Source organism: Pseudophryne corroboree, chromosome 1 (genome assembly GCF_028390025.1).
Source record: "Pseudophryne corroboree isolate aPseCor3 chromosome 1, aPseCor3.hap2, whole genome shotgun sequence".
Lineage (NCBI taxonomy): Eukaryota > Metazoa > Chordata > Amphibia > Anura > Myobatrachidae > Pseudophryne > Pseudophryne corroboree.
This window is the reverse complement of record NC_086444.1, coordinates 1,131,152,912-1,131,180,892: the sequence shown is the minus strand read 5'-3', so window position 1 is coordinate 1,131,180,892 and position 27,981 is coordinate 1,131,152,912. Positions and strand designations below refer to the sequence as shown.

General features: G+C 45.1%; 1 protein-coding gene across 3 annotated transcripts in view; it reads left to right on the top strand.

Annotated features, from left to right (window-relative positions):
* The window catches only part of EVC2 (EvC ciliary complex subunit 2), a 329,045-nt gene extending 302,386 nt beyond the window's left edge, over positions 1-26,659 (top strand). For all 3 annotated transcript variants that reach the window (XM_063923401.1, XM_063923393.1, XM_063923385.1), the window contains exon 22: positions 26,243-26,659. In XM_063923401.1, coding sequence (XP_063779471.1) covers positions 26,243-26,492 — 250 coding nt within the window. In that variant the 3' untranslated portion in view covers positions 26,493-26,659. The remainder of the gene's footprint in view (positions 1-26,242) is intronic.
* Positions 26,660-27,981: the final 1,322 nt, after the last annotated feature.

Here is a 27,981-nt window from a genome sequence, read left to right as displayed (position 1 = left end):
AGAAAGGACACCGATACCCAGGGAAACATATAGCAACAGATTTAACAACAATTGCAACATTTGCTACAGTAACATTCATCAGTGAGATCATCACTTCACTAAAAAGGAGAGGGGAATGTTATTCTGGCTAAAGACTTTGTGTTACATATTTAATATAAATGCTTTATGTGATAAGTGTCATGAGTATGTTGTAGTGCACTACTATTTTTAAGAGTACCCGGGTCACTCTCATACTAGCCTTAAGGTAAAAATTTTTGTATATGCATGCAAACATATTGTATAGGTTCCTGACAGGGGAAATAGTAGTATGGGATAATTCTATATTAGAGTATCAGAATTATAATTAATGTATACAGTCACACTTTCAGTGTTATGGGGTAAATAAATATACATGTTTATACTTACCCGATGTAAATTGTAACTTTGTGTTCAATCCGGAGACCCTGGAGGCGAGAAGACAAAGCACAGGTACCATATTATATTGTGAAAACAAATGTGCCCTTTATACATTTAGGATACATATGTACTTATAACTATTGTACATTATTAGATAGGGGAGGCTTACCCAGGCAAGCCTACGTGAATAGCTTGGGTGGAGGCACAAAATACCTAGTAACCATCTTCTAGTGAGACCACTAGGAAATATAGTAGCTAAGGAGGGGTTACAGCACTGCCAGGTGTAGTATAGTAACAGACACACTTGGCACACATTACCAGGAGCAGGTGTAGTATAGTAACAGACACACTTGGCACACATTACCAGGAGCAGGTGTAGTATAGTAACAGACACACTCGGCACACATTACCAGGAGCAGGTGTAGTATAGTAACAGACACACTTGGCACACATTACCAGGAGCAGGTGTAGTATAGTAACAGACACACTTGGCACACATTACCAGGAGCAGGTGTAGTATAGTAACAGACACACTTGGCACACATTACCAGGAGCAGGTGTAGTATAGTAACAGACACACTTGGCACACATTACCAGGAGCAGGTGTAGTATAGTAACAGACACACTTGGCACACATTACCAGGAGCAGGTGTAGTATAGTAACAGACACACTTGGCACACATTACCAGGAGCAGGTGTAGTATAGTAACAGACACACTTGGCACAAATTACCAGGAGCAGGCGTAGTATAGTAACAGACACACTTGGCACACATTACCAGGAGCAGGCGTAGTATAGTAACAGACACACTTGGCACACATTACCAGGAGCAGGTGTAGTATAGTAACAGACACACTTGGCACACATTACCAGGAGCAGGTGTAGTATAGTAACAGACACACTTGGCACACATTACCAGGAGCAGGTGTAGTATAGTAACAGACACACTTGGCACACATTACCAGGAGCAGGTGTAGTATAGTAACAGACACACTTGGCACACATTACCAGGAGCAGGTGTAGTATAGTAACAGACACACTTGGCACACATTACCAGGAGCAGGTGTAGTATAGTAACAGACACACTTGGCACACATTACCAGGAGCAGGTGTAGTATAGTAACAGACACACTTGGCACACATTACCAGGAGCAGGTGTAGTATAGTAACAGACACACTTGGCACACATTACCAGGAGCAGGTGTAGTATAGTAACAGACACACTTGGCACACATTACCAGGAGCAGGTGTAGTATAGTAACAGACACACTTGGCACACATTACCAGGAGCAGGTGTAGTATAGTAACAGACACACTTGGCACACATTACCAGGAGCAGGCGTAGTATAGTAACAGACACACTTGGCACACATTACCAGGAGCAGGCGTAGTATAGTAACAGACACACTCGGCACACATTACCAGGAGCAGGTGTAGTATAGTAACAGACACACTCGGCACACATTACCAGGAGCAGGTGTAGTATAGTAACAGACACACTTGGCACACATTACCAGGAGCAGGTGTAGTATAGTAACAGACACACTTGGCACACATTACCAGGAGCAGGTGTAGTATAGTAACAGACACACTTGGCACACATTACCAGGAGCAGGTGTAGTATAGTAACAGACACACTTGGCACACATTACCAGGAGCAGGTGTACTCTTGTGCTGAGACCAATCCAGTTACACATACATACTGTAGCTCTGTCCTAGTAATAGCACAGCAACACAGGCTCATAGACATACAGGGGCAGACATTGCCATTTATTATATCACTTGTAATTGATGTCACACTGGGTTTACTACAGAATTATATAGAGTCGTTCTAGCTATTCTATATGTTTATTAGGCCATTAAAAAATAACCATCATTTATTTGTTAGTGGCATTTTCATTTTACGGCTTTGCTCTTTATACATGGTCAGACCATTAAACAGTTAACACCTATTGACAGAGTTAAAAGACACCCAGCTTCTAAGTACATAGATACTTTAAAGGTTACATTTGAAATGGCGTTTCTTATGGATTATGGATCAGAGCGCAGGCAATTCCTGGATCGATTTTTGCTCTGTGCGGCATGAAATATAACAGACCTAATGTGTGGAGACAGATAATTTCATGGGGTGTATGTATTCCATTATGTATCGGAGATTACCTGAAGGTCATATGACGCTTCCCTGGCATCCATAGGCGCTGGCTAATATACTGTGGCTTTGTGTATCTGCACAGTTAGTTGGAGCTCAGATTTGTGCACTAGGTCTCTGAGATTGCTGTGTGACGTGGCCCATGGGGACTTCACAGGGAACCACTAATATGGGGCCATGTCTAATACAGACAGACAAGTTTACAAGGAAAGGAGGGGGGCTGGGGTATACTAAACATCCATTACCACCATATCATTGTTTCAGTATAATTGTAATATGTACCCGGGGCTTGATCAGAGATGTACCTAAACGTGATGGTTATGTACATATCTGTTTGTTAGAGATCAGTGCATACTTCAGTCTCCTCCTGTGAGACCACTTGCAGTCCCCCCTCCATGATAGACATGCTTAGGGGTTTGTGTGGGAATGGGGGCATTGACTGGGACCATTCTACAAAACAGGTGATTCTCAGTAAGCTAAGATCTACTCATATGGCTGCTGGTCGTGATGGGAATCCAAGGCTGCATCTTAAGACGCTGCGCTCAAATCTGCAAATTGCTTTTTCTGACAGACCCTTCCGGCTGCATTAGCATATTTGAGCATCTATTTGCAATTTCCTGAAACGTTTCCATACTGTATGTGGAACCTATAACAGGTGTAGCAGCTGTACAACATTGGGGGTAATTCTGAGTTGATCGCAGCAGGAATTTTGTTAGCAGTTGGGCAAACCATGTACACTGCAGGGGAGGCAGATATAACATGTGCAGAGAGAGTTAGATTTGGGTGGGGTGTGTTCAATCTGCAATCTAAATTGCAGTGTAAAAATAAAGCAGCCAGTATTTACCCTGCACAGAAACAAAATAACCCACCCAAATCTAACTCTCTCTGCAAATGTTATATCTGCCCCCCCTGCAGTGCACATGGTTTTGCCCAACTGCTAACAAAATTCCTGCTGCGATCAACTCAGAATTACCCCCATTGTCACAAATATATTGTTTGTAATATGTTTTGTCTCTTTGTACTGTATATTTCTTTTTGTTTTTATTGGCTGAAGTTTAGCTCTAAAATATATGCATACATTTTGCTGTAATTAGTTTATTCTGTCAGAGATTAGTTCATTTTGGTGTTTAAGGTGAATGAAGGTTCTGGATTCTAATAATTAGTGATGAGCGGGTTCGGTTCCTCGGGATCCGAACCCCCCCGAACTTCACCCTTTTTTGCACGGGTCCGAGCAGACTCAGATCCTCCCACCTTGCTCGGTTAACCCGAGCGCGCCTGAACGTCATCATCCCACGGTCGGATTCTCGCGAGATTCATATTCTATATAAGTAGCCGCGCATCGCCGCCATTTTTCACTCGTGCATTGGAGATGATCGTGAGAGGACGTGGCTGGCGTCCTCTCAGTTTCTATGTTCAGTGTGCTGCAAATATCTGTGCTCAGTGTGCTGCAAATATCTGTGCTCAGTGTGCTGCAAATATCTGTGCTCGGTGTGCTGCAAATATCTACGTTCTCTGCCTGAAAAACGCTCCATATCTGTGCTCAGTGTGCTGCAAATATCTGTGCTTAGTGTGCTAATTGCTTTATTGTGGGGACTGGGGACCAGCAGTATTATATAGTAGGAGGACAGTGCAGAGTTTTTCTGACCAGTGACCACTAGTATTATACGTTCTCTGCCTGAAAAACGCTCAATATCTGTGCTGCATTGTAGTATATAGTAGGAGGACAGTGCAGAATTTTGCTGACCACCAGTATATAATATATAGCAGTACGGTACAGTAGGCCACTGCTCTACCTACCTCTGTGTCGTCAAGTATACTATCCCATCCATACCTGTGGTGCATTTAAGTTTTGCACAGTATATATATAGTAGGAGGACAGTGCATAATTTTGCTGACCACCAGTATATAATATATAGCAGTACGGTACAGTAGGCCACTGCTCTACCTACCTATGTGTCGTCAAGTATACTATCCCATCCATACCTGTGGTGCATTTAAGTTTTGCACAGTATATATATAGTAGGAGGACAGTGCATAATTTTGCTGACCACCAGTATATAATATATAGCAGTACGGTACAGTAGGCCACTGCTCTACCTACCTCTGTGTCGTCAAGTATACTATCCCATCCATACCTGTGGTGCATTTAAGTTTTGCACAGTATATATATATAGTAGGAGGACAGTGCATAATTTTGCTGACCACCAGTATGTAATATATAGTAGTACGGTACAGTAGGCCACTGCTCTACCTACCTCTACAGTAGGCCATTGCTATTGATATATTACTGGCATATAATTCCACACATTAAAAAATGGAGAACAAAAATGTGGAGGGTAAAATAGGGAAAGATCAAGATCCACTTCCACCTCGTGCTGAAGCTGCTGCCACTAGTCATGGCCGAGACGATGAAAAATGCCATCAACATCGTCTGCCAAGGCCGATGCCCAATGTCATAGTGGAGAGCATGTAAAATCCAAAAAATAAAGCTCAGTAAAATGACCCAAAAATCTAAATCAAAATCGTCTGAGGAGAAGCGTAAACTTGCCAATGTGCCATTTACGACACGGAGTGGCAAGGTAAGGCTGAGGGCCTGGCCTATGTTCATGGCTAGTGGTTCAGCTTCACATGAGGATGGAAGCACTCATCCTCCTGCTAGAAAACTTAAAAGAGTTAAGATGGCAAAAGCACAGCAAAGAACTGTGCGTTCTTCTAAATCACAAATCCCCAAGGAGAGTCCAATTGTGTCGGTTGCGATGCCTGACCTTCCCAACACTGGACGGGAAGAGGTGGCGCCTTCCACCATTTGCACGTCCCCTGCAAGTGCTGGAAGGAGCACCCGCAGTCCAGTTCCTGATAGTCAAATTGAAGATGTCACTGTTGAAGTACACCAGGATGAGGATATGGGTGTTGCTGGCGCTGGGGAGGAAATTGACAAGGAGGATTCTGATGGTGAGGTGGTTTGTTTAAGTCAGGCACCCGAGGAGACACCTGTTGTCCGTGGGACAAATATGGCCATTGACATGCCTGGTCAAAATACAAAAAAAATCACCTCTTCGGTGTGGAATTATTTCAACAGAAATGCGGACAACTGGTGTCAAGCCGTGTGTTGCCTTTGTCAAGCTGTAATAAGTAGGGGTAAGGACGTTAACCACCTAGGAACATCCTCCCATATACGTCACCTGGAGCGCATTCATCAGAAGTCATTGACAAGTTCAAAAACTTTGGGTGACAGCGGAAGCAGTCCACTGCCAACTAAATCCCTTCCTCTTGTAACCAAGCTCCTGCAAACCACACCACCAACTCCCTCAGTGTCAATTTCCTCCTTAGACAGGAAAGCCAATAGTCCTGCAGGCCATGTCACTGTCAAGTCTGACGAGTCCTCTCCTGCCTGGGATTCCTCCGATGCATCCTTGAGTGTAATGCCTACTGCTGCTGGCGCTGCTGTTGTTGCTGCTGGGAGTCGATCGTCATCCCAGAGGTCGGAAGACCACTTGTACTACTTCCAAAAGCAATTGACTGTCCAACAGTCCTTTGCGAGGAAGATGAAATATCACAGCAGTCATCCTGCTGCAAAGTGGATAACTCAGGCCTTGGCAGCCTGGGTGGTGAGAAACGTGTTTCCGGTATCCACCGTTAATTCACAGGGAACTAGAGAATTGATTGAGGTACTGTGTCCCCGGTACCAAATACCATCTAGGTTCCATTTCTCTAGGCAGGCGATACCGAAAATGTACACAGACGTCAGAAAAAGAGTCACAGTGTCCTAAAAAATGCAGTTGTACCCAATGTCCACTTAACCACGGACATGTGGACCAGGGCAGACTCAGGACTATATGACTGTGACAGCCCACTGGGTAGATGTATTGCCTCCCGCAGCAAGAACAGCAGCGGCGGCACCAGTAGCAGCATCTCGCAAACGCCAACTCGTTCCTAGGCAGGCTACGCTTTGTATCACCGCTTTCCATAAGAGGCACACAGCTGACAACCTCTTACGGAAACTGAGGAACATCATCGCAGAATGGCTTACCCCAATTGGACTCTCCTGGGGATTTGTGACATCGGACAACGCCACCAATACTGTGCGTGCATTACATGTGGGCAAATTCCAGCACGTCCCATGTTTTGCACATACATTGAATTTGGTGGTGCAGAATTATTTAAAAAACGACAGGGGCGTGCAAGAGTTGCTGTCGGTGGCCCGAAGAATTGCGGGCCACTTTCGGCATTCAGCCACCGCGTGCCGAAGACTGGAGCACCAGCAAACACTCCTGAACCTGCCCTGCCATCATCTGAAGCAAGAGGTGGTAACGAGGTGGAATTCAACCCTCTATATGCTTCAGAGGATGGAGGAGCAGCAAAAGGCCATTCAAGCCTATACAGCTACACAGCTATATAGGCAAAGGAGGGGGAATGCACCTGACTCAAGCGCAGTGGAGAATGATTTCAACGTTGTGCAAGGTTCTGCAACCCTTTGAACTTGCCACACGTGAAGTCAGTTCAGACACTGCCAGCCTGAGTCAGGTTATTCCCCTCATCAGGCTTTTGCAGAAGAAGCTGGAGAGATTGAAGGAGGAGCTAAAACAGAGCGATTCCGCTAGGCATGTGGGACTTGTGGATGGAGCCCTTAATTCGCTTAACCAGGATTCATGGGTGGTCAATCTGTTGAAATCAGAGCTCTACATTTTGGCCACCGTGCTCGATCCTAGATTTAAAACCTACGTTGTATCTCTCTTTCCGGCAGACACAAGTCTGCAGAGGTTCAAAGACCTGCTGGTGAGAAAATTGTCAAGTCAAGCGGAACATGACCCGATAACAGCTCCTCCTTCACATTCTCCCGCAACTGGGGCTGCGAGGAAAAGGCTAAGAATTCCGAGCCCACCCGCTGGCGGTGATGCAGGGCAGTCTGGAGCGAGTGCTGACATCTGGTCCGGACTGAAGGACCTGCCAACGATTACTGACATGTCGTCTACTGTCACTGCATATGATTCTGTCACCATTGAAAGAATGGTGGAGGATTATATGAGTGACGGCATCCAAGTAGGCACGTTAGACAGTCCGTACGTATACTGGCAGGAAAAAGAGGCAATTTGGAGGCCCTTGCACAAACTGGCTTTATTTTATCTAAGCTGCCCCCCCCTCCGGTGTGTACTCCGAAAGAGTGTTTAGTGCAGCCGCTCACCTTGTCAGCAATCGGCGTACGAGGTTACTTCCACAAAATGTGGAGAAGATGATGTTCATCAAAATGAATTATAATCAATTCCTCCGTGGAGACATTCACCAGCAATTGCCTCAAGAAAGTACACAGGGACCTGAGATGGTGGATTCCAGTGGGGACGAATTAATAATCTGTGAGGAGGGGGATGTACACAATGAAAGGGGTGAGGAATCGGACGATGAGGAGGAGGTGGACATCTTGCCTCTGTAGAGCCAGTTTGTGCAAGTAGAGATTGATTGCTTCTTTTTTGGTGGGGGCCCAAACCAACCAGTCATTTCAGTCACAGTTGTGTGGCAGACCCTGCCGCTGAAATGATGGGTTTGTTAAAGTGTGCATGTCCTGTTTATACAACATAAGGGTGGGTGGGAGGGCCCAAGGACAATTCCATCTTGCACCTCTTTTTTCTTTCATTTTTCTTTGCATCATGTGCTGTTTGGGGACTATTTTTTTAAGTGCCATCCTGTCTGACACTGCAGTGCCACTCCTAGATGGGCCAGGTGTTTGTGTCTGCCACTTGGGTCGCTTAGCTTAGTCACACAGCTACCTCATTGCGCCTCTTTTTTTCTTTGCATCATGTGCTGTTTGGGGACTATTTTTTGAAGTGCCATCCTGTCTGACACTGCAGTGCCAATCCTAGATGGGCCAGGTGTTTGTGTCGGCCACTTGGGTCGCTTAGCTTAGTCACACAGCTACCTTATTGCGCCTCTTTTTTTCTTTGCATCATGTGCTGTTTGGGGACAATTCTTTTGAAGTGCCATCCTGTCTGACACTGCAGTGCCACTCCTAGATGGGCCAGGTGTTTGTGTCGGCCACTTGGGTCGCTTAGCTTAGTCACACAGCTACCTCATTGCGCCTCTTTTTTTCTTTGCATCATGTGCTGTTTTGGGACTATTTTTTTGAAGTGCCATCCTGTCTGACACTGCAGTGCCACTCCTAGATGGGCCAGGTGTTTGTGTCGGCCACTTGGGTCGCTTAGCTTAGTCACACAGCTACCTCATTGCGCCTCTTTTTCTCTTTGCATCATGTGCTGTTTGGGGACTATTTTTTTGAAGTGCCATCCTGTCTGACACTGCAGTGCCACTCCTAGATGGGCCAGGTGTTTGTGTCGGTCGCTTAGCTTAGTCACACAGCTACCTCATTGCGCCTCTTTTTTTCTTTGCATCATGTGCTGTTTGGGGACTATTTTTTTGAAGTGCCATCCTGTCTGACACTGCAGTGCCACTCCTAGATGGGCCAGGTGTTTGTGTCGGCCACTTGGGTCGCTTAGCTTAGTCACACAGCTACCTCATTGCGCCTCTTTTTTTCTTTGCATCATGTGCTGTTTGGGGACAATTTTTTTAATCTGCCATCCTGTCTGACACTGCTGTGCCACTCCTAGATGGGCCAGGTGTTTGTGTCGGCCACTTGGGTCGCTTAGCTTAGTCATCCAGCGACCTCGGTGCAAGGTGTGAGGTGTTCAGAATAGACTGGAAATGAGTGTAAATTATGGTTATTGAGGTTAATAATACTATGGGATCAAAATGACCCCCAAATTCTATGATTTAAGCTGTTTTTGAGGGTTTTTTGTAAAAAAACACCCGAATCCAGAACACACCCGAATCCGACAAAAAATTTTCTGGTGGTTTTGCCAAAACGCGTCCGAATTCAAAACACGGCCGCGGAACCGAATCCAAAACCAAAGCACAAAACCCGAAAAATTTCCGGTGCACATCACTACTAATAATAAGTGTGTTGACTGAAGGATGCTAGGTTCCAGTACTGAGTATATGGGCTGACTGATGGTTCTAGATTACAGCTATGAATATATGGGCTGACAGATGGTTATAGATTCCAGTAGTGATTATACAGACTGACTGATGGTTCTAGATCCCGTTAGTGAGTGTATAGGCTGACAGATGGTTCTAGATTACAGAAGTCAGTATAATTGCTGATGACTGGTTATAGATTGCAGCAGTGAGTATATGGGCCGGTGAATCGCTGTAGATTGCATTACTGCGTATACTACAGTATATGGACTGATTGATGGTTATAGATTTCAGCAGTGAGTGTAATGGCTGTTTATTGGTTCTAGGTCCTGACAGCAGCATCCCGCCTGCCAGAATGCCAGCAGCGGGGTGAGCGCTAAGTGTCCCCTTGCGGAGGACTTCGCCACAGGTTCTGTTCTCACTCTATGGGTGTCGTGGACACCCATGAGTGGGAATAGTCCCTGTGCGCCAGGATTCCGGCTGTTGGCATTGTCGGCTTTATGGCGTCTGTATCCTGACCACCGGGATCCCGACAATCGACAAATTGAATGCATCCCATCAAGATCACATATCCTAACAGCAGTCGGCAGAGCCACAATCTATGAAGGCAGAACAAGGCTCTGTACCACAGATGGTAGTAACAGTCAGGTCTTTCCAATTCATCCAGTTTCTTGGGAGAGTCCTTGACAATACGGCTGTTTCACCACGATATAAGCAAAGTCAGAGAACGTCAGCTTTGTTTTACCTTAAGGACTTGATCTTCTTCGGACAAACCAGGTTCCTTTCTCCTTCTATCAAATTTGAAGGCTACCTGCAAGTCTACATATCCTAGAGTAGCCTAAAGAACCAAACAATCTTGATAGGTTGGGAAAATCCTGAGCAATATTAGCTGTGAAGGAAATCGTAGTTCTAGCTGTTATCTGTGCCCCAGTGACTGAATTCCACATTACTGCATTCTGCAGTCTTCCTGCCTTGTTTAAGTCAATGCTACTATGGCTGACACTCTCTGAACAACACTTAATTTTTAATAATGAATCTACCAATGAGAGATTTAGAGTTTGACTATAATGAGAAGATGTCCGATCTGCTTATATTGGGGAACAGCAAGTCCCAAGCAATAGACAAAAAGTACAAAAGTAAGGCGTGCTAATGACAATTCCTATGATATTGTAACATTAAATCAAATAAATGTAATAGTACCACTTTGCTTTTAAAAATAAATGACAAAAATTCACAACATAAAACCCCCCAGTAAGTATCAATATTAAACTACAATCCACCTGAAAAGAAAGATACCCTGCGGCCCCGTCTGGCAATTAGTACATTCGTAGTTTATCAATGTGTCAATTGTTCTCTTCAAAATGACACAGTCTCAGTCTTGATCCAGAGATAGATGAATAAATGAAGATATTAATGATACTATTGCAATTAGTCAGATGAAAGACTATCGCACTGACATTTCATACTTGTGAACTGACATTGAAATGAATATGATGTGTATCTAAGGGGGACATGTACTAAGAAGTGATAAGAGTGGAGAAGTGAGCCAGTGGAGAAGTTGCCCCATCAACCAATCTGCAGCTCTGTGTAATTTTATAGTATGCAAATTATAGATGTTACTTCAGTGCTGATTGGTTGTCATGGGCAACTTCTCCACTGGCTCACTTCTCCGCTCTTATCACTGCTTAGTAAATGTCCTTCTTAACTTGTTATACAGTTTCAGTTAACGGTGATTGATATTCTTCAGTGTTAAATTCCCTATAAATATATTTGAGATTTATTCAGATCATAATAACATTTTAAATAAGCCTTTAATAAACGTGTTCATTTGTAAGTGCCGCCCAGATTAATAAAGACCATGAGCGTTTAGCAGGGTATTTGTGATAACTGCGCATAAAGTTCAAATACATGAATCCTGTTCGTACCACTGTATACTACTCTCAGTACAAATTCTGCCCACTCAAATGGCTCACAGCCCTGGAGTCCATTATATAATATACTGCAGGGTCTCAGTCACTTCTTATTTAAACGTGACGCATTTCTCCAGTAGAAACGCATCATGTTTAACCACTTTTTCTCTGACGTCCTAGTGGATGCTGGGACTCCGTCAGGACCAAGGGGATTAGCGGCTCCGCAGGAGACAGGGCACAAAAATAAAAGCTTTAGGACTAGGTGGTGTGCACTGGCTCCTCCCCCTATGACCCTCCTCCAAGCCTCAGTTAGGTTTTTGTGCCCGTCCGAGCAGGGTGCAATCTAGGTGGCTCTCCTAAAGAGCTGCTTAGAAAAAGTTATTAGGTTTTTTTATTTTCAGTGAGTCCTGCTGGCAACAGGCTCACTGCAACGAGGGACTTAGGGGAGAAGAAGTGAACTCACCTGCGTGCAGGATGGATTGGCTTCTTAGGCTACTGGACACCATTAGCTCCAGAGGGATCGAACACAGGCCCAGCCATGGAGTCCGGTCCTGGAGCCGCGCCGCCGACCCCCTTGCAGATGCCGAAAAGTGAAGAAGTCCAGAAACCGGCGGCAGAAGACTTTTCAGTCTTCATGAGGTAGCGCACAGCACTGCAGCTGTGCGCCATTGTTGTCAGCACACTTCACACCAGCTGTCACTGAGGGTGCAGGGCGCTGGGGGGGGGCGCCCTGGGCAGCAATGATAATACCTTGTTCTGGCTAAAAATACATCACATATAGCCCCTGGGGCTATATGGATGTATTTAACCCCTGCCAGGTCTCACAAACACCGGGAGAAGAGCCCGCCGAAATAGGGGGCGGGGCCTATCTCCTCAGCACACAGCGCCATTTTCCTGCACAGCTCCGCTGCGAGGAAGGCTCCCAGGACTCTCCCCTGCACTGCACTACAGAAACAGGGTAAAAAAAAAACAGAGAGGGGGGGCATTTTTTTGGCGATATTGATATATTAAGCTGCTATAAAGGAAACAACACTTCTGTAGGGTTGTTCCTATATATTTATAGCGCTTGGGTGTGTGCTGGCAAACTCTCCCTCTGTCTCCCCAAAGGGCTAGTGGGGTCCTGTCTTCGATAAGAGCATTCCCTGTGTGTCTGCTGTGTGTCGGTACGTGTGTGTCGACATGTATGAGGACGATGTTGGTGTGGAGGCGGAGCAATTGCCGGTAATGGTGATGTCACCCCCTAGGGAGTCGACACCGGAATGGATGGCTTTGTTTATGGAATTACGTGATAATGTCAGCACGTTACAAAAATCAGTTGACGACATGAGACGGCCGGCAAACCAGTTAGTACCTGTCCAGGCGTCTCAGACACCGTCAGGGGCTGTAAAACGCCCTTTACCTCAGTCGGTCGACACAGACCCAGACACGGACACCGAATCTAGTGTCGACGGTGAAGAAACAAACGTATTTTCCAGTAGGGCCACACGTTATATGATCACGGCAATGAAGGAGGCTTTGCATATCTCTGATACTGCAAGTACCACAAAAAGGGGTATTATGTGGGGTCTGAAAAAACTACCTGTAGTTTTTCCTGAATCAGAGGAATTGAATGAAGTGTGTGATGAAGCGTGGGTTAACCCCGATAGAAAACTGCTAATTTCAAAGAAGTTATTGGCATTATATCCTTTCCCGCCAGAGGTTAGGGCGCGCTGGGAAACACCCCCTAGGGTGGATAAGGCACTCACACGCTTATCAAAACAAGTGGCGTTACCGTCTCCTGAAACGGCCGCCCTCAAGGATTCAGCTGATAGGAGGCTGGAAACTACCCTGAAAAGTATATACACTCATACTGGTGTTATACTGCGACCAGCCATCGCCTCTGCATGGATGTGCAGTGCTGGGGTGGTTTGGTCGGATTCCCTGACTGAAAATATTGATACCCTGGATAGGGACAGTATTTTATTGAATATAGAGCAATTAAAGGATGCTTTTCTTTATATGCGAGATGCTCAGAGGGATATTTGCACTCTGGCATCGAGAGTAAGTGCGATGTCCATATCTGCCAGAAGAAGTTTATGGACGCGACAGTGGTCAGGTGATGCGGATTCCAAACGGCATATGGAAGTATTGCCGTATAAAGGGGAGGAATTATTTGGGGTCGGTCTATCGGATTTGGTGGCCACGGCAACAGCCGGGAAATCCACCTTTTTACCTCAGGTCCCCTCCCAACAGAAAAAGACACCGTCTTTTCAGCCGCAGTCCTTTCGTTCCTATAAGAACAAGCGGGCAAAAGGACAGTCATATCTGCCCCGAGGCAAAGGAAAGGGTAAGAGAGTGCACCAAGCAGCTCCCTCCCAGGAGCAGAAGCCCTCCCCGGCTTCTGCAAAGCCCTCAGCATGACGTTGGGGCTTTACAAGCGGACTCAGGGGCGGTGGGGGGTCGACTCAAGAATTTCAGCGCACAGTGGGCTCACTCACAGGTGGACCCCTGGATCCTGCAGGTAGTATCTCAGGGTTACAGGTTGGAATTCGAGAAGTCTCCCCCTCGCCGGTTCCTAAAGTCTGCTCTGCCAACGTCTCCCTCAGACAGGGCGACGGTATTGGAAGCCATTCACAAGCTGTATTCTCAGCAGGTGATAGTCAAGGTACCCCTCCTACAACAGGGAAAGGGGTATTATTCCACACTATTTGTGGTACCGAAGCCGGACGGCTCGGTAAGACCTATTCTAAATCTGAAATCTTTGAACCTGTACATACAAAAATTCAAGTTCAAGATGGAGTCACTCAGAGCAGTGATAGCGAATCTGGAAGAAGGGGACTTTATGGTGTCCCTGGACATCAAGGATGCTTACCTGCATGTCCCAATTTGCCCTTCACATCAAGGGTACCTCAGGTTCATGGTGCAAAACTGTCATTATCAGTTTCAGACGCTGCCGTTTGGATTGTCCACGGCACCTCGGGTCTTTACCAAGGTAATGGCCGAAATGATGTTTCTTCTGCGAAGAAAAGGCGTATTAATTATCCCTTACTTGGACGATCTCCTGATAAGGGCAAGGTCCAGAGAACAGCTGGGGGACGTAGTAGCACTAACCCAAGTAGTGCTGCAACAGCACGGGTGGATTCTGAATTTTCCAAAATCTCAATTGACCCCGACGACACGTCTGCTGTTCCTGGGAATGATTCTGGACACGGTTCAGAAAAAGGTGTTTCTTCCGGAGGAGAAAGCCAGGGAGTTATCCGAACTTGTCAGGAACCTCCTAAAACCAGGAAAAGTGTCTGTGCATCAATGCACAAGAGTCCTGGGAAAAATGGTGGCTTCTTACGAAGCGATTCCATTCGGCAGATTCCACGCACGAACTTTTCAGTGGGATCTGCTGGACAAATGGTCCGGATCGCATCTGCAGATGCATCAGCGGATAACTTTGTCTCCACGGACAAGGGTGTCTCTTCTGTGGTGGTTGCAGAGTGCTCATCTGTTAGAGGGCCGCAGATTCGGCATACAGGACTGGGTCCTGGTGACCACGGATGCCAGTCTGAGAGGCTGGGGAGCGGTCACACAGGGAAGAAACTTCCAGGGAGTGTGGTCAAGCCTGGAGATGTCTCTTCACATAAATATACTGGAGCTAAGAGCGATTTACAATGCTCTAAGCCTGGCAAAACCCCTGCTTCAGGGTCAGCCGGTGTTGATCCAGTCGGACAACATCACGGCAGTCGCCCACGTAAACAGACAGGGCGGCACAAGAAGCAGGAGGGCAATGGCAGAAGCTGCAAGGATTCTTCGCTGGGCGGAATATCATGTGATAGCACTGTCAGCAGTGTTTATTCCGGGAGTGGACAACTGGGAAGCGGACTTCCTCAGCAGACACGATCTACACCCGGGAGAGTGGGGACTTCATCCAGAAGTCTTCCACATGATTGTGAACCGTTGGGAAAAACCAAAGGTGGATATGATGGCGTCCCGCCTCAACAAAAAACTGGACAGGTATTGCGCCAGGTCAAGAGACCCTCAGGCAATAGCTGTGGACGCTCTGGTAACACCGTGGGTGTTCCAGTCAGTGTATGTGTTTCCTCCTCTGCCTCTCATACCAAAAGTACTGAGAATTATACGGCAAAGGGGAGTAAGAACGATACTCGTGGCTCCGGATTGGCCAAGAAGAACTTGGTACCCGGAACTTCAGGAGATGCTCACGGAAGATCCGTGGCCTCTACCTCTAAGACGGGACCTGCTTCAGCAGGGACCGTGTCTATTCCAAGACTTACCGCGGCTGCGTTTGACGGCATGGCGGTTGAACGCCGAATTCTAAGGGAAAAAGGCATTCCGGAAGAGGTCATCCCTACCCTGGTAAAAGCCAGGAAGGAGGTGACTGCACAACATTATCACCGCATTTGGAGAAAATATGTTGAGTGGTGTGAGGCCAGGAAGGCCCCGACGGAGGAATTTCAACTGGGTCGATTCCTACATTTCCTGCAAACAGGATTGTCTATGGGCCTCAAATTAGGGTCCATTAAGGTTCAAATTTCGGCCCTGTCGATTTTCTTCCAGAAAGAATTGGCTTCAGTTCCTGAAGTCCAGACTTTTGTAAAAGGAGTACTACATATACAGCCCCCGGTTGTGCCCCCAGTGGCTCCGTGGGATCTTAATGTAGTTTTGGATTTTCTCAAATCCCATTGGTTTGAGCCACTCAAATCGGTGGATTTGAAATATCTTACATGGAAAGTAACCATGCTACTGGCCCTGGCTTCAGCCAGGAGAGTGTCAGAATTGGCGGCTTTATCGTATAAAAGCCCATATCTGATTTTCCATTCGGACAGGGCAGAACTGCGGACGCGTCCTCAGTTTCTGCCTAAGGTGGTTTCAGCGTTTCACCTGAACCAGCCTATTGTGGTGCCTGCGGCTACTAGCGATTTGGAGGATTCCAAGTTGCTGGACGTTGTCAGGGCATTGAAAATATATATTTCAAGGACGGCTGGAGTCAGAAAATCTGACTCGCTGTTTATACTGTATGCACCCAACAAGCTGGGTGCTCCTGCTTCTAAGCAGACGATTGCTCGTTGGATTTGTAGCACAATTCAACTTGCACATTCTGTGGCAGGCCTGCCACAGCCTAAATCTATCAAGGCCCATTCCACAAGGAAGGTGGGCTCATCTTGGGCGGCTGCCCGAGGGGTCTCGGCATTACAACTCTGCCGAGCAGCTACGTGGTCGGGGGAGAACACGTTTGTAAAATTCTACAAATTTGATACCCTGGCTAAAGAGGACCTGGAGTTCTCTCATTCGGTGCTGCAGAGTCATCCGCACTCTCCCGCCCGTTTGGGAGCTTTGGTATAATCCCCTTGGTCCTGACGGAGTCCCAGCATCCACTAGGACGTCAGAGAAAATAAGATTTTACTTACCGATAAATCTATTTCTCGTAGTCCGTAGTGGATGCTGGGCGCCCATCCCAAGTGCGGATTGTCTGCAATACTTGTACATAGTTATTGTTACAAAAAAAAAAAAAAATCGGGTTGTTATTGTTGTGAGCCGTCTGTTCAGAGGCTCCTACGTTTGTCATACTGTTAACTGGGTTCAGATCACAAGTTGTACGGTGTGATTGGTGTGGCTGGTATGAGTCTTACCCGGGATTCAAAATCCTTCCTTATTGTGTACGCTCGTCCGGGCACAGTATCCTAACTGAGGCTTGGAGGAGGGTCATAGGGGGAGGAGCCAGTGCACACCACCTAGTCCTAAAGCTTTTATTTTTGTGCCCTGTCTCCTGCGGAGCCGCTAATCCCCTTGGTCCTGACGGAGTCCCAGCATCCACTACGGACTACGAGAAATAGATTTATCGGTAAGTAAAATCTTATTTTTATTAAAAATTTTTTTCATGAATTAGGCTAATATCTATTAAAAAAAAAACACTCAATGGACGTGGAGAACAGACCCATATAGAATCATCCACTGTCCATTTAGCATTTTCCTATCTTTTAGCCATAGATCTCCCTGTAGGAATTTTCTCTGCTTATAGCACTCTCCCCATTGTAGTCTTGATGCACTGGAGCATTACCTTTTCCCACTTTAACCCCCCCCCCCCCCCCCCCACACCTATGGCATTCCCCCCATTGTAGTCTTCCTCCACCCCAATAGCCAAAGACCTGTAGCATTACTCCTCCCCCTAATCAGCCAATCAGTTTCCCTGCTGTTCTCTGCTCTCAGATGATGATCACACATCAGTCCCTCACAAGCGAACTTCAATGAATGAACTGTGTTTGCTTGTAGTTGTCTCTGCTCGGCTATGGAGCATATGTGGTGCTAGAGATCGCATGAGATCCGCAAATATTAAAGATCCCCCAAATGTACTATGGAGAGACCACAGCACATATCTCCAATATCTGCTGCAGTCCCTCCATTTCTGACAGCAGTCGCCGCCCCAATCAGATTTACCAAGCTGGCCCGATAGGTAACACCATCTCCAATGGCTTTACCCTATAACAGCCTATGGGACTACTAATTTGCAGATGTTTACACAGTGTGCTTAATGGAAAACAAATGTGTGTGTGTCTCAATCCTTAAACAATAATGAATATAAATATAAACCTATTGTTAGGACTGCTGCTTCACAGATATGAGGAGTTGACCCTAAAAAATATATACAGAAATAAATATAAAAGGAGCGCTGTACAGATTACGTAGACGTTTGTATCCAAATGTATTAAAATATATTTATCCTATTGCAATATAACAATCAAATCTTGTTGCAAATTACACTAATGTATTAAAACCACACAGTCTCAGATACAAAGATACAAATAAGCAAAAAGCTTAAAATCAACTGATACGTAATATTGACGGCCGCCGTAATAACATCAGCAGCTGCTCCTGCCCGGTGACCACCGGACAGAGCCGTGAGGTGGCAGTTAGAACTGGAATGCTCTCCTCCACTCCTTTGAAGATGGAGGAGAGCACTCCGGTTCTGACTGCCATCTAATAGCTCTGTCCGGTGGTCACTGGGCAGGAGCAGCTGCTGGTGTTATCCGCTATTCAAGGCTGTCTGTAGACTCGTATGTGGGTTCAGCTGTGATTGTAATTGGAAGTCCAGCTGGTGAGAGAGTATTGCTTCTGCAGATGTCATCCAGGGGCCATGTTCTAACGCGTTTCTCAGCCTGGCACAGACTGCTGTTTCCTCAGAAATCTATATGAGACTGTGGTTTTAATACATTAGTGTCCTTTGCAACACGTTTTGAATGTTTTATTGCAATAGGATAAGTATATTTTAATAAATTTGGATATAAACTTCTACGTAACCTGGACAACGCTCCTTTTATGTCTTTTACAGAGAGTACACATCTAACTCCATTACTGTCACCCCCTAGATGCGCATTGGCAGCCGGGAACCTCGAATCAGGAAGCTGTGTGATAGCGTTACACTAGCAAACTCCTTCCACCTCTTTGTCAGGCCAAGCCCTTATCATTTTCCCTTTGCAAATTTAAGTGAAAAATAGTTACCACATCTGCATTAAAAATATAGTTTGTGATAAATATGCCTCTAAGGCAGGGGTGGGGAACCTTCGGCCCTCCAGCTGGTGTTGAACTACACATTCCAGCATGCCTGGCAACAGTTGTAGCAAGGCCAAATAGAAAACTGTAGCAGGGCATGCTGGTATGTGTAGTTCAACAACAGCTGGAAGACCAAAGGTCCCCCACCCCTGCTCTAAGGGCAGTATTCTATTAGCTGCAGTAATTTAACTTGGCTAATTGTTCCCCCAGGGGCTATCCAATTAGCCCATTTTTCCCCCCATAATAAATGACCGGTTTTCTTGATTGCGGCCCCAAAAATACATGGGTCCGTGAACTTATATCATGTGTGTTTTTGGCTGAAAATTGGTAATTTGTCGGCCGAAAACGAATGACGGGATTTAATGAAGTCCGAGTTCGACAGCCGTGCAGGATGCCGGCCAAACTCGGATGTTTTTTTAAAGGGGCAACCCTGTACAAGTCTAATCCATGCCTTGCCCCTTTCGCTGAAATGATGGGTTTGTTAAAGTGTGCATGTCCTGTTTATACAACATAAGGGTGGGTGGGAGGGCCCAAGGACAATTCCATCTTGCACCTCTTTTTTCTTTCATTTTTCTTTGCATCATGTGCTGTTTGGGGACTAATTTTTGAAGTGCCATCCTGTCTGACACTGCAGTGCCACTCCTAGATGGGCCAGGTGTTTGTGTTGGCCACTTGGGTCGCTTAGCTTAGTCACACAGCTACCTCATTGCGCCTCTTTTTTTCTTTGCATCATGTGGTGTTTGGGGACTATTTTTTTGAAGTGCCATCCCGTCTGACACTGCAGTGCCCCTCCTAGATAGGCCAGGTGTTTGTGTCGGCCACTTGGGTCGCTTAGCTTAGTCACACAGCTACCTCATTGCGCCTCTTTTTTTCTTTGCATCATGTGCTGTTTGGGGACAATTTTTTTAATCTGCCATCCTGCCTGACACTGCCGTGCCACTCCTAGATGGGCCAGGTGTTTGTGTCGGCCACTTGGGTCGCTTAACTAAGTCATCCAGCGACCTCGGTGCAAATTTTAGGACTAAAAATAATAGTGTGAGGTGTTCAGAATAGACTGGAAATGAGTGTAAATTATGGTTATTGAGGTTAATAATACTATGGGATCAAAATGACCCCCAAATTCTATGATTTAAGCTGTTTTTGAGGGTTTTTTGTAAAAAAACACCCGAATCCAAAACACACCCGAATCCGACAAAAAATTTTCAGGGAGGTTTTGCCAAAACGCGTCCGAATTCAAAACACGGCCGCGGAACCGAATCCAAAACCAAAACACAAAACCCGAAAAATTTCCGGTGCACATCACTACTAATAATAAGTGTGTTGACTGAAGGATGCTAGGTTCCAGTACTGAGTATATGGGCTGACTGATGGTTCTAGATTACAGCTATGAATATATGGGCTGACAGATGGTTATAGATTCCAGTAGTGATTATACAGACTGACTGATGGTTCTAGATCCCGTTAGTGAGTGTATAGGCTGACAGATGGTTCTAGATTACAGAAGTCAGTATAATTGCTGATGACTGGTTATAGATTGCAGCAGTGAGTATATGGGCCGGTGAATCGCTGTAGATTGCATTACTGCGTATACTACAGTATATGGACTGATTGATGGTTATAGATTTCAGCAGTGAGTGTAATGGCTGTTTATTGGTTCTAGGTCCTGACAGCAGCATCCCGCCCGCCAGAATGCCAGCAGCGGGGTGAGCGCTAAGTGTCCCCTTGCGGAGGACTTCGCCACAGGTTCTATTCTCACTCTATGGGTATCGTGGACACCCTTGAGTGGGAATAGTTCCTGTGCGCCAGGATTCCGGCTGTTGGCATTGTCGGCTTTATGGCGTCTGTATCCTGACCACCGGGATCCCGACAATCGGCAAATTGAATGCATCCCATCAAGATCACATATCCTAACAGCAGTCGGCAGAGCCACAATCTATGAAGGCAGAACAAGGCTCTGTACCACAGATGGTAGTAACAGTCAGGTCTTTCCAATTCATCCAGTTTCTTGGGAGAGTCCTTGACAATACGGCTGTTTCACCACGATATAAGCAAAGTCAGAGAACGTCAGCTTTGTTTTACCTTAAGGACTTGATCTTCTTCGGACAAGCCAGGTTCCTTTCTCCTTCTATCAAATTTGAAGGCTACCTGCAAGTCTACGTATCCTAGAGTAGCCTAAAGAACCAAACAATCTTGATAGGTTGGGAAAATCCTGAGCAATATTAGCTGTGAAGGAAATCGTAGTTCTAGCTGTTATCTGTGCCCCAGTGACTGAATTCCACATTACTGCATTCTGCAGTCTTCCTGCCTTGTTTAAGTCAATGCTACTATGGCTGACACTCTCTGAACAACACTTAATTTTTAATAATGAATCTACCAATGAGAGATTTAGAGTTTGACTATAATGAGAAGATGTCCGATCTGCTTATATTGGGGAACAGCAAGTCCCAAGCAATAGACAAAATGTACAAACAGTAAGGCGTGCTAATGACAATTTCTATGATATTGTAACATTAAATCAAATAAATGTAATAGTACCACTTTGCTTTTAAAAATAAATGACAAAAATTCACAACATAAAAACCCCCAGTAAGTATCAATATTAAACTACAATCCACCTGAAAAGAAAGATACCCTGCGGCCCCGTCTGGCAATTAGTACATTCGTAGTTTATCAATGTGTCAATTGTTCCCTTCAAAATTACACAGTCTCAGTCTTGATCCAGAGATAGATGAATAAATGAAGATATTAATGTTACTATTGCAATTAGTCAGATGAAAGACTATCGCACTGACATTTCGTACTTGTGAACTGACATTGAAATGAATATGATGTGTATCTAAGGGGGACATGTACTAAGAAGTGATAAGAGCGGAGAAGTGAGCCAGTGGAGAAGTTGCCCCATCAACCAATCAGCAGCTCTGTGTAATTTTATAGTATGCAAATTATAGATGTTACTTCAGTGCTGATTGGTTGTCATGGGCAACTTCTCCACTGGCTCACTTCTCCGCTCTTATCACTGCTTAGTAAATGTCCTCCTTAACTTGTTATACAGTTTCAGTTAACGGTGATTGATATTCTTCAGTGTTAAATTCCCTATAAATATATTTGAGATTTATTCAGATCATAGTAACATTTTAGATAAGCCTTTAATAAACGTGTTCATTTGTAAGTGCCGCCCAGATTAATAAAGACCATGAGCGTTTAGCAGGGTATTTGTGATAACTGCGCATAAAGTTCAAATACATGAATCCTGTTCGTACCACTGTATGCTACTCTCAGGACAAATTCTGCCCACTCAAATGGATCACAGACCTGGAGTCCATTATATAATATACTGCAGGGTCTCAGTCACTTCTTATTTAAATGTGACGCATTTCTCCAGTAGAAACGCATCATGTTTAACCACTTTTTTATTACATTTTTTTTTCATGAATTAGGCTAATATCTATTAAAAAAAAAACACTCAAGGGACGTGGAGAACAGACCCATATAGAATCATCCACTGTCCATTTAGCATTTTCCTATCTTTTAGCCATAGATCTCCCTGTAGGAATTTTCTCTGCTTATAGCACTCTCCCCATTGTAGTCTTGATGCACTGGAGCATCACCTTTTCCCACTTTAACCCCCCCCCCCCCACCTATGGCATTCCCCCCATTGTAGTCTTCCTCCACCCCAATAGCCGTAGACCTGTAGCATTACTCCTCCCACTAATCAGCCAATCAGTTTCCCTGCTGTTCTCTGCTCTCAGATGATGATCACACATCAGTCCCTCACAAGAGAACTTCAATGAATGAACTGTATTTGCTTGTAGTTGTCTCTGCTCGGCTATGGAGCATATGTGGTGCTAGAGATCGCACGAGATCCGCAAATATTAAAGATCCCCCAAATGTACTATGGAGAGCCCACAGCACATATCTCCAATATCTGCTGCAGTCCCTCCATTTCTGACAGCAGTCGCCGCCCCAATCAGATTTACCAAGCTGGCCCGATAGGTAACACCATCTCCAATGGCTTTACCCTATAACAGCCTATGGGACTACTAATTTGCAGATGTTTACAGAATGTGCTTAATGGAAAACAAATGTGTGTGTGTCTCAATCCTTAAACAATAATGAATATAAATATAAACCTATTGTTAGGACTGCTGCTCCACAGATATGAGGAGTTGACCCTCAAAAATATATACAGAAATAAATATAAAAGGAGCGCTGTACAGATTACGTAGACGTTTGTATCCAAATTTATTAAAATATATTTATCCTATTGCAATATAACAATCAAATCTTGTTGCAAATGACACTAATGTATTAAAACCACACGCTCTCAGATACAAAGATACAAATTAGCAAAACGCTTAAAATCAACTGATACGTAATATTGACGGCCGCCGTAATAACACCAGCAGCTGCTCCTGCCCGGTGACCACCGGACAGAGCCGTGAGGTGGCAATTAGAACTGGAATGCTCTCCTCCACTCCTTTGAAGATGGAGGAGAGCACTCCGGTTCTGACTGCCATCTAATGGCTCTGTCCGGTGGTCACTGGGCAGGAGCAGCTGCTGGTGTTATCCGCTATTCAAGGCTGTCTGTAGACTCGTATGTGGGTTCAGCTGTGATGGTAATTGGAAGTCCAGCTGGTGAGAGAGTATTGCTTCTGCAGATGTCATCCAGGGGCCATGTTCTAACGCGTTTCTCAGCCTGGCACAGACTGCTGTTTCCTCAGAAACCTACAGTATATGAGACTGTGTGCTTTTAATACATTAGTGTCCATTGTAACACGTTTTTAATGTTTTATTGCAATAGGATAAGTATATTTTAATACATTTGGATATAAACTTCTACGTAACCTGGACAACGCTCCTTTTATGTCTTTTACAGAGAGTACACATCTAACTCCATTACTGTCACCCCCTAGATGCGCATTGGCAGCCGGGAACCTCGAATCAGGAAGCTGTGTGATAGCGTTACACTAGCAAACTCCTTCCACCTCTTTGTCAGGCCAAGCCCTTATCATTTTCCCTTTGCAAATTTAAGTGAAAAATAGTTACCACATCTGCATTAAAAATATAGTTTGTGATAAATATGCCTCTAAGGCAGGGGTGGGGAACCTTCGGCCCTCCAGCTGGTGTTGAACTACACATTCCAGCATGCCTGGCAATAGTTGTAGCAAGGCCAAATAGCAGGGCATGCTGGTATGTGTAGTTCAACAACAGCTGGAAGACCAAGGGTCCCCCACCCCTGCTCTAAGGGCAGTATTCTATTAGCTGCAGTAAATTAACTTGGCTAATTGTTCCCCCAGGGGCTATCCAATTAGCCCATTTTTCCCCCCATAATAAATGACCGGTTTTCTTGATTGCGGCCCCAAAAATACATGGGTTCGTGAACTCATATCATGTGTGTTTTTGGCTGGAAATGGGTAATTTGTCGGCCGAAAACGAATGACGGGATTTAATGAAGTCCGAGTTCGACAGCTGTGCAGGATGCCGGCCAAACTCGGATGTTTTTTTTAAAGGGGCAACCCTGTACAAGTCTAATCCATGCCTTGCCCCTTTAAAAAAACGCCATGCCTTGTATATGACTGTCCCTTTAAAAAAAAGTCCAAGTTCGGCCGCATCCCGCACGGCCTCCACACTGGGACTTCATTGCATCCTGCCCTAAGTGTTTGCTTTTGTCCATGGTCAAGTAAAATATTGTGGGGAGAATTCTAGAATGGTTGCAGTACCGTAGATCCCTTGTGCAGCATAACAGATTTGTTAGTTTAGGATCTTTAGTTTGCCATTAGAATACATGGTTTGCTGACACATCTATGATATGCTTGTAACATACTGTAGTACGTGTAAGTACCTCAAGGTTCTATCTTCAGAGGATTCCAGGAATACGTAATGACACGGTTTGCAATCTCTGTACCTCTCGTCTATAATTGGCCCGTGCAGCGATTTTGCCTTATCTCGGCCTCCTGGGCCGCTTCGAATCACATTAAAATTCTATGAGCACCTTCTTATTACAGTAAATCCTCTTGAGAACCTGGTAAGAGTCTGCACATAACGTGCTTTGCTATGCAATGTTCATTCTGTGTAAATGAACAAGTTGCAATTGTATTTTTTTGTTCAGACGATACATTGAGCTGTTGAGGTTTGTGGGTTAGGATATTTATAATATGAGCGTATATTACAGTAGTATATAGTATGGGGATGCAGAGACACTGCATGCAAATATCTATGCATGCATATATGTATGTGTATATATTAATATACATTATATTATATATAGCCCTAACAATTACAGGCAGAGTTGAAATGAGGATCCTTCATCATCATTATATTGATTTACAGTATAGCTATTGTGACATTATAATAAAGGATGTAAAATTAACCATATAAACAATCAGGAGCACGTTTATATTTATTTCAAAAACGTCTTACTCCATGTTATCTTGATCACTCAGTTCACTTAATAGCGCAATTATGTATTTCACTTAAAGAAGCACTCTCCCAACCTAACCTCATTAAAATATCACTATTCAAAATAATAAATCTAAACTGGATAAATGAGTTCTTGATTGTTTAAGTCAGAGGTCCTCAAACTCGGTCCTCGGGGGCCCACACAGTGCATGTTTTGCAGGTAACCCAGCAGGTGCACAGGTGTATTAATTACTCACTGACACATTTTAAAAGGTCCACAGGTGGAGCTAATTATTTCACTTGCGATTCTGTGAGGAGACCTGCAAAACATGCACTGTGTGGGCCCCCGAGGACCGAGTTTGAGGACCTCTGGTTTAAGTAGTTACTGTGTCGCTGTTGAAAGTAGATGGACCATTGTGTGCATTACTTTGGATCTTGTTAATATTAATATTGTTCAACCCTTCTTGATATGATACTGTGGGGTCTATTTAGTAAGCCTTGGGCAGAGATAAAGTACCAGCCAATCGGCTCCTGTCATTTTTCAAACCCAGGCTGTGACATGGCAGTTAGGAGGTTGACATGGCAGTTAGGAGGTGATTGGCTGATTCTTTATCTCCGTGCACATTATCTCCATCCAAGGCTTAGTAAATTGACCCCTAAATTAGCACCTCAGTCAATTTGATTTAACCATCCATGCTGAGCCATGGATATACTTAAAACCTGGACCGATGGGGAGCCTTGAGGGCCACGTTTGAGAACCTCTGCATTAGTGAAGTGAGACAACAAAGAGGGTGGACTGGATTTCAGGCATTCTCCATGTTCCTGTTATTTGCTAGTATCTAATCTTTATGAAGTCCACTTAATTGAGGTCTTTTGTTGTCTTGGCTTTCAGCATCCTGAAGAAGAAGAGACTGCGGCCTGTGAAGCGTGTCTCGTTTTCACACTCGGACAGTCTCTCCAAGCTCCTCCAGACCAGCATTCGCTCCGAACAGTTTGGAAGTACAGAGTCCTTACACCTTCCAGATGCTCCAGAGAAACTCTTCATCTTCCGAGCCCCCAGTGTCTCTCCCACCCCTCTAAGGCTGCCCAGCAAGAAGCGAAACTTTCTCAATTCCAAGAAGTCCAACGCCGTTTTTTCCTAATGTGATTGAAGGAGATGGCAGTAACATAAACCAAAATGATTTATTTATTAGTATTTATGCAGTGTATTCTATTTATAAGCTGTGGCATTCCGGCACTGTCTTTGTATATAAAATTAATATGTAAATATGAAAAATCTCATTAAAAATGTACATGTATAAAATATAAATACAGTGTACGCATTCAGAAAGTAACTATTGTGCGAGGCGCAATACTATTACATTGCCAATCAGATCTGGGTACTATTGTATCCAGACTCCTTTTTGGCTGAAGGTATGAGCGCCAATCAAAAGACTTGTCCACAAGCATTTATTCTCAATGATAATGCTACCAATTCTCCCTGGTGTATAATATGAAACTGTTATATATATTTCTCTTACGTCCTAGAGGATACTGGAAATCCATTTAGTACCATGGGGTATAGATGGATCCACTAGGAGCCTTGGGCACTTTAAGAATTTGATAGTGTGCGCTGGGTCCTCCCTCTATGCCCCTCCTACCAGACTCAGTTTAGAAAATGTGCCCGGAGGAGCCGGTCACGTCTCTGGAAGCTCCTGAAGAGTTTTCTGCATTCATTTTGTATGTTTGTTATTTTCAGGCAGTGCTGGATAGCACCAGCCTGCCTGCTTCATGGGACTTAGGGAGGGAAGGGGGGGCCCCAACCTCTTGAAGGGTTAATGGTCCCGTTCCCCGCTGACAGGACACTAGCTCCTGAGGGACCTATTCGCACCACGGCATGCGTACATTCCCGTAGCACACCGCTACCCTTAACAGAGCCAGAAGATAGAAGAGTGGGGAGTACTAATGGCGGCATGAGGGTACGGAGACGCACGGCTTCTACGGGGGGGGGGGGGGGAGGAGAATATCCAGACTCAGTACACAGTGCAGACACACTGCTTCTGAGGGAGCGAACTGAGTCTAAGTACACTACATGTGTACACAGTACCCAGACTGGCATTACAGACTTAAAAGGGGGGTGACTCCATTTTAGGCACTAAAATTACATCAGCCAGTATAAAAAAGCGGAAAGACCGCGCGCCATTGAAGGGACTGGGCTTCACTATAAGCGGATCAAGCAGCTCACCAGCGCCATTTTCCCTCTGCAGTGGACACAGACGCTGACTAACAGGGACGCGCAGCTCCTCCGGAGTGACTACAGATTACCTCAGCGGTACCTGGGGGTCATAGCGCTTAATAGTGTACTAAGTCTTCATTCTGGGTACTTAGTCTGTGACCTGGCTAAGCTTGGCATTAGCATTAAGGGCGCTGTGTGCTGGCTCCAAGCTATCTCTGTGTCTCTCTTGAAGGGCTCTTTGTGGGTTAATTGTGCATTTAACCTGTTCGTGTGTGTGTGTGTGTGTGTGTGTGTGTGTGCGGTCACTGTCACATTATGTCAGACAAAGAGTGTGTTTCATGTAAGGCACAGTGTTCCTCTTCTCCAGAGGGTTCACAGCAGTATACTCAGTGCAGTGCACCCTCCCAGGCTAGCAG